At 43.3% G+C, this 15,425-nt stretch overlaps 1 protein-coding gene across 1 annotated transcript in view; it reads left to right on the top strand.

Annotated features, from left to right (window-relative positions):
- The window catches only part of BBS9 (Bardet-Biedl syndrome 9), a 333,069-nt gene extending 319,520 nt beyond the window's left edge, over positions 1-13,549 (top strand). Inside the window, exons 22-23 of the mRNA XM_040965097.1 lie at positions 12,457-12,567; positions 12,755-13,549. Of these exons, the coding sequence (XP_040821031.1) occupies positions 12,457-12,567; positions 12,755-12,786 (143 nt within the window). The 3' untranslated portion in view covers positions 12,787-13,549. The remainder of the gene's footprint in view (positions 1-12,456; positions 12,568-12,754) is intronic.
- Positions 13,550-15,425: the final 1,876 nt, after the last annotated feature.

The following is a 15,425-nucleotide window of genomic DNA, read 5'->3' as shown; positions in this document are numbered from 1 at the left end:
TAGCTTTTTTTTTTTTAAAGTGATAATGGTGGAACTGGAGTTCAACTTCTGCCTATTTCACGGACTGTGCTTTTGAAGCAGTTGGAGAATTCTGGGAGATGTTATGAGCTGCAGAGATCTCATTTGACATATTAAGCATTTGCCACAGTGAGTGGGTTAGGTTTTATGTGAAACAGGATAGAATACAGGAGTCATTTCCTCAGTTACCGTGTCCAGCCCACACTCCTGGAATAATGTGCTGGGAAATTATTAAGTGATGAGTTTTTTCATGTAACGTATTTCCTGAAATTTATGAATTCCTTTTCAAGTCAACAAGTATATATTAAGCCCCCACTTGTTGATTAACAGAAAAAAAAAACCCCTCTGCTCCCACCCTCTGTTACTGTGGGAAGCTTACTATTTTTTTATCACACAGGTTCTAGAATCATATGGAAATTAAGGGGAAAACATAATGTTTTCCCATTTTTAGAAATGATCCTTAAAAGTCCTCTTTCATTATAAGGTGTATGCTAAGTGGTTCTTTGTTAAAAGCTATTTCTTGGAGCACTGATGAGCCATTGCTACTGAATCCTTCTTTAACAACCCCTTACTTTTCCAGAAGGACTTGCCAACACCCATAAAGTATTCACTAGGAGAATTCAAGTCATATAAAAATAATTGGTGTTTGCTTCCTTCAAGGCATACATTTAAATACATTGCCCTCTTTCTCTGTTCCTTGGCTGCCTCCTATGTTTAGTAACACTGGGTCAGCAGACTTCCTCTTTGAAGGTTCATGCGCTGGCCATTTCCATTTCCCATGAGAAAGCAAACCTATCACTGTTGTGCCCTTTTATCTTCATGTTTTATCCATTTGTGTCATATTATCTTGTGGGTTTGCATTTTCTCAGTAATAGTGGCACTGCTGGTAAGCAGAAAACAATGAATGCGATTATGTGTCCCTGGTCATGGTCATTGGTATTGCTGCCCTCTTAAAATTCCTGTTGTGATATCAATGAGTGGTCTTCTGTGATAGAATACCAGTGATTTCCTTATAAAAGGAATGTGGATTATTTTTCACGCCAATGATAATTTCACAACGGCCCCTCGGTCCAGTTGTCAACTGTCGGCCCACCAGTCTACTTGCCTTTCTAAAAAGCAATCTGATAAAAGAGTAGGATGGGACATGTATAAATTCACGCTGTCCTTGTAGCTTGCAGTTTCTTGTGTAATTGTTCACTGTAAAAAATGAATGCATCATGATATAAAGGTCAGTACTGAAAACAGCTAGCGTTTACTGGGGGACTTGTTCTGTGCCAGTCATTCTGATGTACCCACAGCAGCATTAACTGATGCAATCCTCATATCTCAGAAAGGGAGACGGTCCCTAGTCTACATTTTAACAGAATGAAAACTGAGGCCCAGACTTCTTATGCCGTTGCTCAAGACACAGCAGCCTGTGCCAAGGCTATCCCTTTCTGAGATACACCCTTTTCTGCAGTGGGACACTGGGATAGGCAGATGGAGTGCTCCATCATGGAGTTGCTTTGGAACAAGCCCTGGGTGTTTGGCCCGCTTCCCTCAGATGCTGCAATGGGCACTCTGTGGAGCTGCTGTGTTCTCTACTCTCTTCCCTCAAACTGTTTCTGAGCCAGTGGCCCAGCTGAACCCTCCGTTTCATAATCACCACCTAGACTCTGTCGTTATTAAAAACAACACAATTCGGTCAAGATGATGCCTTTTAATTGGGCTATGGAAAGAAACTCCAGTTGCAGAAACGCTGCCAGGATCATTGGGGGAATTAATAGCCACTTGATGCAAGAGGGAAGCTGGGAGGAACACTAGCTCTCTTATGATGTGGTGTCCAGGCAAACTAGAGTTATGCTCTTCTTATTTCACGGCAGTCTTTTTTCTTTTCCAGAAATTATTATTGCAGAACTATTGGCTTCCTTTCTTAACTGTGGCTATAACATTTTATTTGTGCATGTGTACTTTTGAGAGAGCAATGCTCTCTGTAGAGTGAGTTAGGAAAGTATTTGAAATGGAAATGTTTGAAAATCATGTCTTTCCAGTGGTGAACTGGATTTCCTTAGGATTTAGAAACAAAATGGAAATTAAAAACCACAATTTCCTACTTTTTGAATGAGAAAAGAAAACCAACAACTGTACTTATTAGTAAGGAAAAATGAAAGACAGTAGATCTCATACTTTGTAGCATCATGCCTCAGACCTTGATCGATTGGCAAGGAAAAGCAAATATTAATTTTCCCTTCTTCCCAACCTTCCTCCAATGGCTGGGTGATACTTTGTATTCCTAGTTAGGGGGTTCAATGGCCTTGTTAGCATGTGTGAAAACATTGTGATTGGAGACTTTTTAATAAGAGTCGTCTGTGTGAGAGGAGATTCCATGTTTATGTTCTTACTGGGTGTGTGTCTTTCCAAGTGCTCCAGGTTAAGAACTAAATGTGTTAGAAAAACAGATGTAGCACAAACAGAGTTCTCATTTCCCTCAGTGAACAGAGTTCCAAGTTCCTGAGTGGTAATTTTAAGATAATTATTTGCCATTATCAGGAGAAGCCGGGCTGACCCCAGCTTCTTTTCCTTGAATTCTGTTTTATCAGAACTGTAACAGTCTGTAGGGCCAGACAGTAGTCCACCTACATGTGGTAGAGGGGCACAGCGTTCCACCAAAAGGACAGAGATGCCTCCTGCAGACAACTAATGGGGGAATTCACTATATGAAGCCCTGTTTAGAGACTGACATCTGGAGAAATTCTTAACCTGGATCCATTCCAATCTGTAGAATTTATGGACTGTGCTTGCTTTTTTGTAAATAGAACTCTCTCTGCTCAGTACATTCTGTTTACATAATTATCAGTGGATGGGAATGGCTAAGTTCCTGTAATTTCTTAATCCTCTATGTGAAATAGACCTAAATTCTAACTAGCGGTCCTTCTGAAAGAATGCTTAGACCCCTTTCCTTATCCAAATTTTGGAAACATCTTAATGCCAGGGAGCACCCCACTCGCTTTAAAGCCAGACTTTGTGACTGGAACCCTTACTGAACACCCCGAGTGACTTCGTGTTCAGTCTTTATGGGGCTTTTAAAATGTGTTGAGACACATGCTAGACCTCTTAAAATGCGACGGACTCCCTGTTATTCACACACTTGGGGTCTCCTGTGAGGTGTGAAGTGGAAATATTTCCAAACACAAGCACATGCGTGGTCTTGAGCACACTAAGTTCTTACCGTGCAAAGAGGATCAGAGTCGGGTATTAGCAATACTGAGCTGCAGACAGTCCACTGGGCATCATACGGAACCTGCCTGCCCAGGGCTCACTGTTGTTCTGTTGCCAGTGGGCAGGGTAGAATCAATGTGGTCAGCATGATTTCTGCAAGTCAGAAAGAAAAGCTATAGGATGGATTTTTAAAGGAGCATAGAAAACAAAAACTTCTATGTTGGAACTGTATAAGACTATATTGAAAGACATTTTCTTCTGCTTTGCTGCTTTTGAAGCTGACTTTGTACTTAAAACTCAAGGAAATTTTTTACTCAGCTTAGGGTTTAATCCCTCTACTACTTCATTCCACATTATTCCCTCTGATTATTTGTACCCCAAGTAATACAATCACTCAGTTCACTATTACAAGCTTAACTTTCTGTTATATAATTGTATCATGTAAACAAAGAAAAAGGCAGAAAACATAGTATCATAATGTAGAGGTCTTTTTTTTAAAAGATTTACTTATTATTGGAAAGGCAGATTTACAAAGAGGAGAGACAGAAAGATCCTTCTGTCCTCTGGTTTACTCTCTAAATGGCTACAATGGCCAGAGTTGAGCTTATACGAAGCCAGAAGTTTCTTTCCTGGGTCTCCTGCACGTGTGCAGGGCCCTAAGGCTTTGGGCCGTCCTCTCCTGCTTTGCCAGGCCATAGCAGGGAACTGAAGGGAAGTGGAAAAGCCAACATTTGAACCAGTGTCCATCTGGGATCTAGGTACATGCAAGGAGAGGACTTTAGCCACTTAGGTTGGCATGCCTGGCCTAAAAAGGTCTATTTGTATCAACAGGCAAGACATTCAATTGTTAATGGAATTGACACATGCTATAAATGTCCATTACTTCCCAGTATGATAATTTCCCTTATACAGTTCACATATATATTTAGTACTTTGCATTAGTTATGTACCAGAGAATATATTATATTTGGCCTTTTGGGACTGATTTCATCAGCCTAGAATGTTTTGTGGCAAATAGTAATATTTCATTTTTTATGGCTGAGTAGTATTCCATAGAGTAAATGTACCATAGTTTCTTTATCCATTCATCTGTTGATGGGCATCTGGGTGGTTTTCATGTGTTACTAGTTATTGAGAATTATGCTGCTATCAACGTGGGATTGTAGGTACCTCTCATCTGCAGATTTCATTTTGTTTGGCTGTTTTCCCAGCAGAGGGATGGATGGGTCATATAGTACATCTATTTTCAGTTGTCTGAGCAATCTTCATAGCCATCTTCCATCAAGGTTGCACTAGTTCACATTCCAACCAACAGTGGATTAGGGCAGCTTCTCCCTCCCCCCCACATCCTCACCAACAATTGCTGTTTATTGGTTTCTGAACATAGGGCAGTCTCACTGGAGTTAGGTGGAATCTCATTGTGGTATTTTATTTGCATTCCCATGATAACTAGAGAACCTGAACTTTTTTTTTCATGTGGTTATTAGCCCTTCAAATTTTGTCTTCTGAAAAATATCTGTTCATGTCCTTTACCCATTTCTTAACAGGGTTGTTTGTTTTGTGCTGTTGAGTTGCTAAAGTTCTTTGTAAGTCCTGCATATTAGTCCTATCTGCCGTGGTGTATGCGAGTATTTTCTCTTGTTCTGTTGGTTGTCTCCTCTCTTGACTGTTTCTCCTGCAGTACAGCAGCTTTTAGCTTGATGTAGGCCTAGTTGCTTATTTTTGCTTTGCCTAAGAAGTCTCTGCCAGTGCCTATATCTAGTAGTGCTTCTGATGTTTTCCTCTACTAGTTTTAGGGTGTCTGAGTATATAGCTTTATATCCTTGATCCATGTAGAGTTGATTTTTTTCTATAAATTGAAAATTCTGGATCTTACTTCTGCAAACCTATATCTACTTAACTGAGCACCATTCTCCCTGAATTGATTTCATTTCAGTTGTAGATGAATGGTTTATGCCTGGAATTTCCATCATGTTCCACTGGTAGTCTTAAAACTATAAAATTTAACCAGGTAGAGAGTGGTGTACCTCTGTGTGACAACAGAGTGAAGGGTAGAATGGAACCAGAGGTGAGAAAGCTGGGGCCGTAGGTCCTGCAGTTGCTCCTTCGGATAGCAGCTCTCTCAGCTATCAGCTTGATTTACCACTCTGTGCAAGAACCGAGTTCACAAAACATTACATCCCCTGCCAGCTGTAATTACTAACAATCTGTATGTATGCATTCTTACAGAAATATCTACATTCAGGGGACATCTTTAAAAATTCAATTTCATAGCAATGTTAGCTTCCCAAAATGGTCCTTAAGTGCAGGACAGTCAACCATACACTCTCTCATACATTCCAGTAAGCATGGCATAACACTTTGTTAAGGGAATGGGTGAAGTCTAAGCAAGGAACGTACTGTGCTGTTTTGTCTCAAGTCCAGTTTGGAAGCAGAGAGGTTATAGGGGGCTGACCTGGAGAAGTGCAGCTTCACGTGTTCTCCAGACATTTTCGCCTTTTGTCTCTCCTGGAGCTTTGGTTCCTCCCAGCTAGACTGGTACCTCCTATTCTGGTTTGCATCTTCTAGTTTCTGGCATTTTTTGTGCTCACATTTTATCTATTCTTTCAGTAATTCACATCCTGTTGTGGAAAAACATACACTGAAAAACAAAATGCACTGAGTCCCCCTCCCTCCTTCCTTCTCCCTTCTCATCCCCCGTCTCCCTCGTTTTCCCACCTATCCACATCCCCTCCTTTCTCTTTTTTCTAAAAAGAGTCCTAAGTACAAGGCCCAAGTTGTTACATGAACATACAGTAGGATACATTGCATTTATAATCTACATTCTCCTTGGGCTGGAAAAATGTATTTGAAATAATTAGAAAAGTGAATGAGGGAGAATTACCTTGTATTCCATTCTTGTCTATGTGACTGTGTCTGCGTGTACCAGTGATTCCCTGCCCCCACTCTCTCACACAAAGTGGGTATAAAACTTACCCACTTCAGCTCAGAGTCGCTGAGGCAAGCTCTCTTTTTAAAATTATGTGATAATTTAAAAACAGCCATTTTCGCACTTTACCATGAATTATAAACCCCTGAAATAATCTGGATGTTAACCTAAGAGGAGGCGGGGGGGGTGGGGGTCGGGTGGGGACACCACTTTATCCATCAAGTAAATCTTGATTAAAAGGAAAATATCCCTGGTGTATATTTGAGATTTCTGCTGTTTTTAGTTCTCAGTGGAAATTCAGGCAATGCAGACTCAGTATTTTTGGCTGGCAAGTCAGAGCAGAATCTGTAGTCATTTATGATTCTCTTAAAGTATCTCCTTGTCTGATTCCTCTTAGATATATGGAGAAAAGAGGGCCTTCCTTAAGGAATGGGCACTCTGAAACATACATCAGTTGATTGCAAAGGTCACTGCTGCAAGAAAATAAGCCAGCAGTCTTCATTATACCCAAAGAGCAGCTTGCCAACTGTATGACTTTTCTGTATCATTGCAAAAGAAGTACTAGTCAGGACAGTCAGCTCGCCAGCAAATCCATTAAGATCTTCCTGGAAACAAGAGGTGTTCCTGAGAAAGCTCCAGTGGTAGAGGAAGCAGGGGAACAAGAACCAGCTCTATGATGTTAGTCAGGGGCATCATTACTGTCCTTGACCCTCTGTCCTGATACCAGCTAATGAAGAACTACAGTCCTTTGAGTGTCCAAAGATGGTGCAGAAGGTGCACCTCTGCCAATGAAAGCAGTCCAAGTGAGAGGGTGATGAGTGTCCTATGTGCTGCCCACAGTTCCGGATGTGTTGGACATTAGTGATAGAATGTGCCATGTATTATTCTATATGCCCACCATTCAGAAATACTGCATGCCCCTCATTGTGGAAGACCTGGTTTCTGTCTTCAGTCTCAGTGTAGCCTGAGCTAGTCTCTGTGTGTGATAGTTCTATTTGTTTTCTTCTCAAATTTACTGGAGAAAGACAGACAAAGCCATGTAGGTAATAAATACTGAGCCATGGTTTCAACTCTCCCACTCCTGAGACCCACCAGCAGCCTGGAGGCTGCTGGAAGTTTAAACTCCCAGGTCCAAGGTTGCGCCCCTCCCCAATCCCATTCACCACGCAATGAGGGTGGCGGGTGGGCCCCGGACCTGCCCAGTCATGCAGACCTCCCCCCTCGGTGTACTCACCCCGAAGGGTGCAGCCCCCCGGAGCCCAGGCAGGCCCAGGGACATCTCACCATGTGCACATGGTGGCTGATGTCTGGGATCCAGGCATGAGACGCCCCGTCCTGAGACCTACCAGCAGCTGGGAGGTTCATGGTTTCAACTTAAGTATGACCCACACTAACCCCCTGCACTGGCTCTATTTGACTGGCACATACACTACATAGTAGTGGGAATGGGCTGTCCATTTTCAAATAATCTTGGGAGTCAGTTGTTAAATACAGCCATTATGAAAAGTTAGACCAAGTAGACTTACTTACTTGGTACTTTAGTTTACCAAATAAATTACATTTAAATCATTAAAAAGTTCATGAAAAAATGCATGCTTAAGAAAAGCTGGAGTACAAAAACTTAAACTTTTAATTCCATTAAGGAGCCTTAAACCTCTTGCTTCCTAATCATTTGTTTCCTGTACTCTGGTTAGTGAGTTAGTAAGAGGTTATCCGAGTTTGAACGGTAAAATGCTGTGCCACAGTATAGCTTTTTGCAGGTCCAAAGTTTGTGATATCATGTTGGTTACATTTGGAGTTGAACACAGTGGCCATATTTCTATCAAAATGGGGAAAATGCTGAAGATGAAGACTTTCCATTTCTTTCCCATGGAAGGCAGCTGGAGTTTGCAGCTAACTGTGGCCTGCCCTGCATGCTGGTTTTGACCTCTTGTATTTTTGAGGTCAGTCACATTTTCACCTCCCTCTCCATCTTAACCTTATGAACTCAGTACCTCTGAGTTACAACTCGATAATACAAACCTGCAGGGAGGGTCGGCATTCTTTTTGCTGTTGTTTTCCCAACAGCAGGAAATTCCTTTGTGTAGTTCCCTTGCCTATAAAATGTTCTACTTAGTAAGAGGAAGTTAAACTATTTTATAGTTTGCTTTTTAATGTCAAGACAGGTTTAAGATAACTTGGAATTCCTAGAAAGTCCCAGCTTTGTGTTACCTAATATAAGGGGAACTCCTATTCAGTCAGAATTTTAGGTACATTTCCCACTTAACTAAATGAGTTTTGCTGTATGTATTAATGTGTTATCAATGTAGACATTTTGACAGCAAGATACAGTAAACAGATGGTCATCCACATAATTAAGAACCCAGCCATAGGTAGAATGAAGTGCCTAAAGGGCATTTTTTAAACTTACTGCGATAGAATCACTTATAAATTAGAAGCTGTTTACAAATGCTTTTATGCTGCTGCTAATTCATAACATATTCTTGATGTTTTCAGATATTACAATGTCACATACAGAGCTGGATTTCCAGAATGGCTCCAGAAGTGTTCTGAACACCTAATTGTAAGAGGCTCCCACAGGAAATTACCATAGACATCATTTCCCTCGAGGAAGTGCAGGTGGGGTTTTGAGTCAGGATGCTGTATTGCCTTCGTCAAACTCCGCCTTATCAGGGAGCACAGAAGGGAAGCAGCAGCGGCTAGGGGACCAGGCAAGAAGGCATATGCTCAACACTTTGATAGCTAGAGAGGGGACCACCAGCTAGATGGTTAAGAAGGACCATAGAGAAGTGTGAGAAGCTAGTATCGGTGCCAGCATTAATCTGTCGCTTGAACCTTAATTCTAAGTGTCACAATGAATAAAGCAGACCATAGGCTGGCATCTAATGGCAAAGTTTTTCTTACCTGAAGATAAGTGTAAAGTTGTGATGGAGCCTTTTTTATAACTGTAGAATCTGAACACTAAAACCTGAGAACTAGTGTCTTAAAAAAATAATAATAAATAATTCCTTACGTGTTTTACGAAAGGATCGATTTGGATAAGTTAGACATGTGGGGAATGGGTCCTTTTGCCGTAGCACAGAGAGCTTTATTACAGGGATATTTAGACTTGCTTTCTGACCTTTGGAAAAATGACATAATCTCTTCATTTCATTTAACAAATTGAGACATTCTAGCAGGCCTGAAACTCAGCCTGTAAAGTCAAGTAGCAGATACAAGAGTGCTAAAATGTGTATTTTCTTTAATAGCAAGAAGATGGAGAATTCAGGCTCAGTTATTGTTGCCTACCTTGCCCTTCCCATGTGAGAGTAATTCAGTATGTTCATAGATTTGAAGGTTTATTTTTGTGACTGTAAAAGAAAAAAAATTATAATCTTGGGGCAGCATGGTGGCATAGTAAACTGATCATCTGCCTGTTACACTGACATCCCATATAAACATCAATCCATGTCCTGGCTGCTCCCCGCTTGTGGACTGGGAAAGCAGCAGAGAATGGCTCCAGTCTTTGGGCCTCTGTATCCATATGGGAGACCTGGAAGAAGCTCTTGGCTTCTGATTATGAGTTGGCCAAGGTCTGGCCATTGTGGCCATTTGAGGAGTAAAGCAGCAGATGGGAGATCTCCTTTCAAATGAAAATTGGTACCCATGCCTAGTGTTTTTATAATACAAATTTTTTCCTTTCTCAAAGATTTATTTATTTGGAAGAGCAGCAGAGAGAGAAATTTTATCACCTGGCTTTACTCCCTAAATGGCTGCAGTAACCAGGATGGCCCAAGTTGAAGTCAGGAGCCAGAAATTCCATCCTGGTGTCCCATGTGGATGATGAAGGCTCAATAACGTGAGGCTTCTGTTGCCCTCCCAGCCACATGAGTAGGAAGCTATATTGGAAGCCAAGCTGCTGGAAGATCAAGAGGTAGTTTATTCCACTGTGCCACAACCCCCACCTCCACATTTTCATTCACTTTGTAAGAAACTCTCATATGCTTACCACGATAATGTCATCTCTTCTCCTGTCCAGCCAGGCAGTCTCTCGTTCTTACCAGTGAGTGACCAAAGTAACTTTACCATTCCATCTCGAAGGCATACATTTTAGAACTGCTTCCACTATTGGTGAGCTCTGCAAGAGAACCAAGCCTGAGTCAAGGAGTTAAATAATGACAGCTTATTTGAGAAGCACCAGCTTAGGGGGGAGCAAGAGTGAGGACCAAGGGCTGATGCACAGTAAGGTAAAATGGTCCCACCCACCCTGCTGATCACTTCTTACACAGTCAGGACGAGAATCACAGGGCCAGGTACACTCACTCAGCACTGCTCTGGAGGTCTGAAAAGGGAGTCCCTAGCAGAAAAAAAGGGTACTCTCTGCCTTCTTCCCTCCCATTGCCCACTGGAAGTGGCCAGAACCCAGGGTGAATGGTTGGCCAGTCTGGCTGCATGGAGGTATTCAAAGAAAGGTGGTTGACAAACTCAGGGCAGGTGACAGGTCAGGCTCTACAGAGGGCATGGACTAGAAGCAGGGAGTCCTAAAAAAGTCTGAGGGACCTACTGTCTGCACTCAAGGGACAGAACACCAGACTTGGGACAAAGCAAAGAGGAAAGCAGAAGTCCCATTCTTGTTTGTCCAGAGTAGCTGGCTAAGAAGTGTTTGGTAAATCTTGTCCTTTACCCAGTTGGGCAGTCCGTAGAGACCTGCCTCTCCACTCCTCTCCCCACCATGGTCATTATTTTCACACCTGATGCTGGGGAACACCGCTTCTCCCCCTGCACTTTCCTGGTGTGTGGATGTACCTGTGTTCATCCTGCTCGGCCACAGAAGGTGCCCCGGTCTGATCTGTGGGTCTGCAAGAAGCCAGGCCCTTCGCTTGCTGTTTTGCTTGGGTCCAGGAGCCCTTTCCTTTTGTCTTCCCTGTCATGAGTCTCACAGGACCTCCCTCTCTGTGGCCTCCACCCTTGTCTTTCTTTCATCTGTTGGATGAGGGTAAAGGAGGGGAAGGAAGGGGCCGTTGTTGGGCTTCTCTGAAGGCTCTAGGCCTCTGCAGCTGTCCTGAGCCATGAGACCTCAGCCTTCTTAAGTGTTAAATGAATGATCTGTGGTTCATGAGGAATTAAATGAGCAAGGTGTCCAGCATGTAAGAAGTACTTTGTAGGGGTAGTTACTTGGTGCCATGATCCACGGGGGCCCTGGCCATCTTCATATGGAGCTGGGTGAGCACCCTCATGTTGATGGGTAACTCCAAGCCTCCTGCTCTGGGACACTTGGGGGTCAAATCTCCAGTCTGTGGAAATGTGCTCTCATGCTTACCTCAGCATCCATGCCTCAGAGGCGGTGGGAGGGAGGGATGGCAAGGTGTGTCCATCTGCCATCAGATCAGCACCCTGGCAACTCCCTCCTGGGTGAAGAATGTCATTTTCAAACCAGTGCTGGTGACAACCACCTTCACTTAGAATGCTGCCAGGCTTGCTACACCCCTCCTGCAGAAAGCCAAGCTCACGGTTTTGGACTCAGAGTGTGACAAACCTTGGAAAAAGAAATCACACTTCATTAACAAGAAAAATGGCTTGGCATGGGTGGGGGACCATGTATACGTTACACAAACATGTTAGTGCATTTCCAGGAAGTGATGACAAATTAGTCAAAGCAAGTAAATTCTCACATGGCGCAGCCTTCCCAGATACGAATTTGGTGGATGAAGTCAAATGCCTTAGGCCCCTCATATCCACAGCTCGGCAGTGGCAGCTCATCTTCAAGTCACCTTTGGATTGCACTCATCCATGGTGAAGCTCATGGCTTTGCTGTTGAATTATGAAGTGTTTGCTTGTGCCGCAGGGAGTTAGCCTTCAAGGATGGACTAATCCTGGAGAAACAGCATCACATCACCATCTCGGAGTCCCAGCAGCTCTCCTCGCTGCTCAAGCAGGGGTCCTTTCCCACGTGGGCCATGTGCTCTGTTTCTTGGATAGTTTCGGATGCTACGGTATTACACGGAATTCCCGTGGAGGGGCCATAACGTTATGGATATCACATATGGTATAGGTTTTGTCCTTTCTGACTTTAGAAAGGATAAATTTAAAGGCAGTCGTATTGCTGCTGTAGCCAAGTCATAATCAGTATAACATGTCTTCGGGAGCAATAACTCAGCCCTGTATTTTCACCAAAGACAGACGTTCGAGATGATTCTTTCTGGTCTCCTCCCGAAGGCTGTTGTCACATCATTTGTTATCTTTACGGCAAGTACATTCCAAAGCTGTGGCTGCCGTGCAGAGGCAGATTCTCTTCCTTGCTGTTTCAGATACCGTCTGTATTTTTCACCTAGGTGGCTGTACTCCGATCCCAGAATCAGACCTAGAGGAAAGAGCACTCGATCAAGACACTGCAGAACTGTTTACAAACCACAGACACCTCAGTACACAGACGCCCATGCCTGGTAAGAGGAGGGTTGGCCCCCACAGGGGACAGACAGTTGGATCAGCTTCTGCCCCATCAGGGTGCATCTGGACAAGCTGGTCATATTCCGGCTTCTTCGGCTTCCCTTGTCCCTACCATTGGCACAGCTGAATTGGGCACTTGTCGATTCCTGTCTTCCTTCACAGGTTCTCTCTGTCTCGTTTCAGAGGATCCGACCCTCCAGGGAGTCTCAGAATAGATTCAGCCATGCTGTTTGGAGCAGCAGAGCCCACTTCCTCACGCACATCCACACCTAGGAGTAGGATTGGCTCAGGTGCTTTGCGACAACCAGCCAGAGAAGCAGGTCAGGACTTGCACTTTCCGAGAAGGACCTAACTGCAATGCTGAGGGCAAGTCAAGTTAGAGATCACATTCATCTTGGTCTTGCCAGAAAGCGCTGCTGCCGCCTTGGTCACCACTACGCTTAGAGGAAATACTGAGCTCACACAGTATCTGGATGGACTGATAAACAGAATTGTGGATGCAAAAATTATTTGCTACCCCCTTTTTTCACAGAATTTATAAATAGTGCATGCATCCAGTTTAATAAAGCATCTCATTGTCCAACTACATATTGGACTTGGTTTATAATCTGAATGATAGAGTGAATTTTTAATATTTTTTCAAAGGAAAGGAATTGAAAGCTTTGTTATTCCCCGGCAAAATTTGAATGATTATCCCATAAATATAAGAAACGTTACAGAACTTTCCTTTGATTCTGACCAGTTGAAAGTAGAAAGTAAGTTTTCGAGTACAAAAATGTTAAGATATTTGATGAAGCAAGTATATTAGCAAGTATATCTTATAATCCCAGTGGGTAACACCTTGTAAAAATCTGTTATAAAAGCACAGATATTTAAATTTTTTATTATATATAAAAACCTTAATAAAGTAAAATTGTCAATTTTCAGTAGTTTTGAGACTGATTTATTCAATACAGCCTTGGGAGTGGGTCCTGGTTTTCTTATGTGTTAGAATTCAAGAACCCGCAGAAGATAAATTAGCCATCATTCCTAGATTTGCAGAGAGAGAATCTTCTACCCACTGGGCCAGTCTCCAAATGGTCATAATAGCTGGAGCTGGGCCAGTCCAAAACCAGGAGCTTCTTCCAGGTCTCCCACATGGGTGCAGGGGCCTTAAGGCTTGAGTGATCATCTGCTGCTTTATCAGGCCATGAGGAGGGGGCTGGATGGGAAGTAGAGCAGTCTAGACCTGCAACAGTGCCTATAGAGGATGCTGGCACCACAGGTAGAGGTCTAACCTACCAGGCCATAGCACAAGCCCCTCCAGCATAACAGCATGCTGCATCACAATGCCTACAGATTCATTCAGCAGAAGACAGTGTGTTAACCTTGTTCTGAATCCATTTCCTAGAAATGTTTTTGTACCCGTGTCCTTGTGCTTGCCTTTGTACTCCTTTCTCTGCCGATCATTCGTGTCTTAATCTGTGTGTGTCTTTTGAAGTAACTATCTTTAACTTGGTTTCTCAGGTCTGTAATTACTCTCCTTTTACCTATTACCTTAATCCTTCACTTTACTTTTCTGATTCTGTCCCTTATTTTCCATAATAGAAAACCGAAGAGCTAGAGGCAGGCCTGGTGGTGCAGCTGGTTATGCTACTGCTTGCAACACTAACGTCCTTTGGTTCAAGGAGCAGTAGCTCTGCTTCCAATCCAGTTCCCTGCGTAACTTGCCTGCAAAAGCAGCTAGAGATTGGCCCAAGTGCCTTGCACCCATGTGGGTGATGAGGATAGAGCTTCTGTCTCTCGGCGTCAGCCTGGCCCAGCTCTGGATACTGCAGCTATCTGGGGAGTAAGCCGGTGGATGGAGCATATCTCCTCTCCCTCTGTCCTCCTTTTCTCCCTTTACCATTCAAGTAAAAATAAACCACTTGTGGTTTCTACAGAGGGGAATTCCTTGGTTCTCAATCCAGTCTGAGAGCTGGTGAGAAGTGTCCACTTAGCTCTGGGAAGAAGCCCACATTCCTTCCCTCCCCTGACAAAAGTGCCCAACTGGTGACAAGCAGCTACAACCCACTTCTGTGCTGCATGTCAGTGGTGCACACTGGGAATGGGGCAGCTCCTAGGATGGAGAGGGATGTCCTGTGTTTTGTGATGTGGAGGTTCTGCACTGGCCACAGAACTGAGAAATTAGTAGGATGTGGTTGTGGTCCTGGGAACTTGCTCTACCTAGCTCTAGAAGCTTGGAGCTCACTGAGCGATGGGGACAGAACTTGCAGAGGGCTCAGCTGTCACACTCGAGAGCATCAGTGCTCTGGTTGCGTGGGCAGGCACTGTGAGCTCACTCTAGGTAGTGAAATCAGCTGGCTGATCTTGGCACAGAGAATGGCCCAGGCTATGAACATGCTAATCATCAATATCCCCTCCCCCTACTGACCACAGTTCAAGGAGATCCACTACAAGTAACTTGGATGTCGCTCTGGACCCTGGGTTAACCCAGCACACACTTCTGCGTCTCTGGTGTAAGCTTCAGGGATGAACAACTGATTCCCCAAATGCATAGAATCAATGTAGAAATATGGGAAACAAATCAGGAAGGCAATACGAAACAAGGGAATCTCACATAACATGAATGAGAAATTCTACAAACATACGGGAGAGAAATAATATTATAAATGAAGAGTTCAAAATGTCTTTTAAAGAATGACCATGGAGAGCCTTAGCATCTGATTTGGTGAGGCATAAGTCTCTTGAGATACCTCAGATAAAAAGAAGAGGAGATAGTGGGGGCAGAAAAATGTTTTAGAAGTTCCTGAAGGTAGGAGAAAAAAAAAACCACGATGGTTTGAACATGTATTGGAAATGTATTTGGAAATGT

Source organism: Ochotona curzoniae, unplaced genomic scaffold (genome assembly GCF_017591425.1).
Source record: "Ochotona curzoniae isolate NIBS_2020 unplaced genomic scaffold, NIBS_Ocur_1.0 scaffold_3835, whole genome shotgun sequence".
NCBI classification, from domain to species: domain Eukaryota; kingdom Metazoa; phylum Chordata; class Mammalia; order Lagomorpha; family Ochotonidae; genus Ochotona; species Ochotona curzoniae.
Note: the sequence above shows the minus strand (reverse complement) of the source record. Positions and strands in the feature narration are given on the sequence as shown.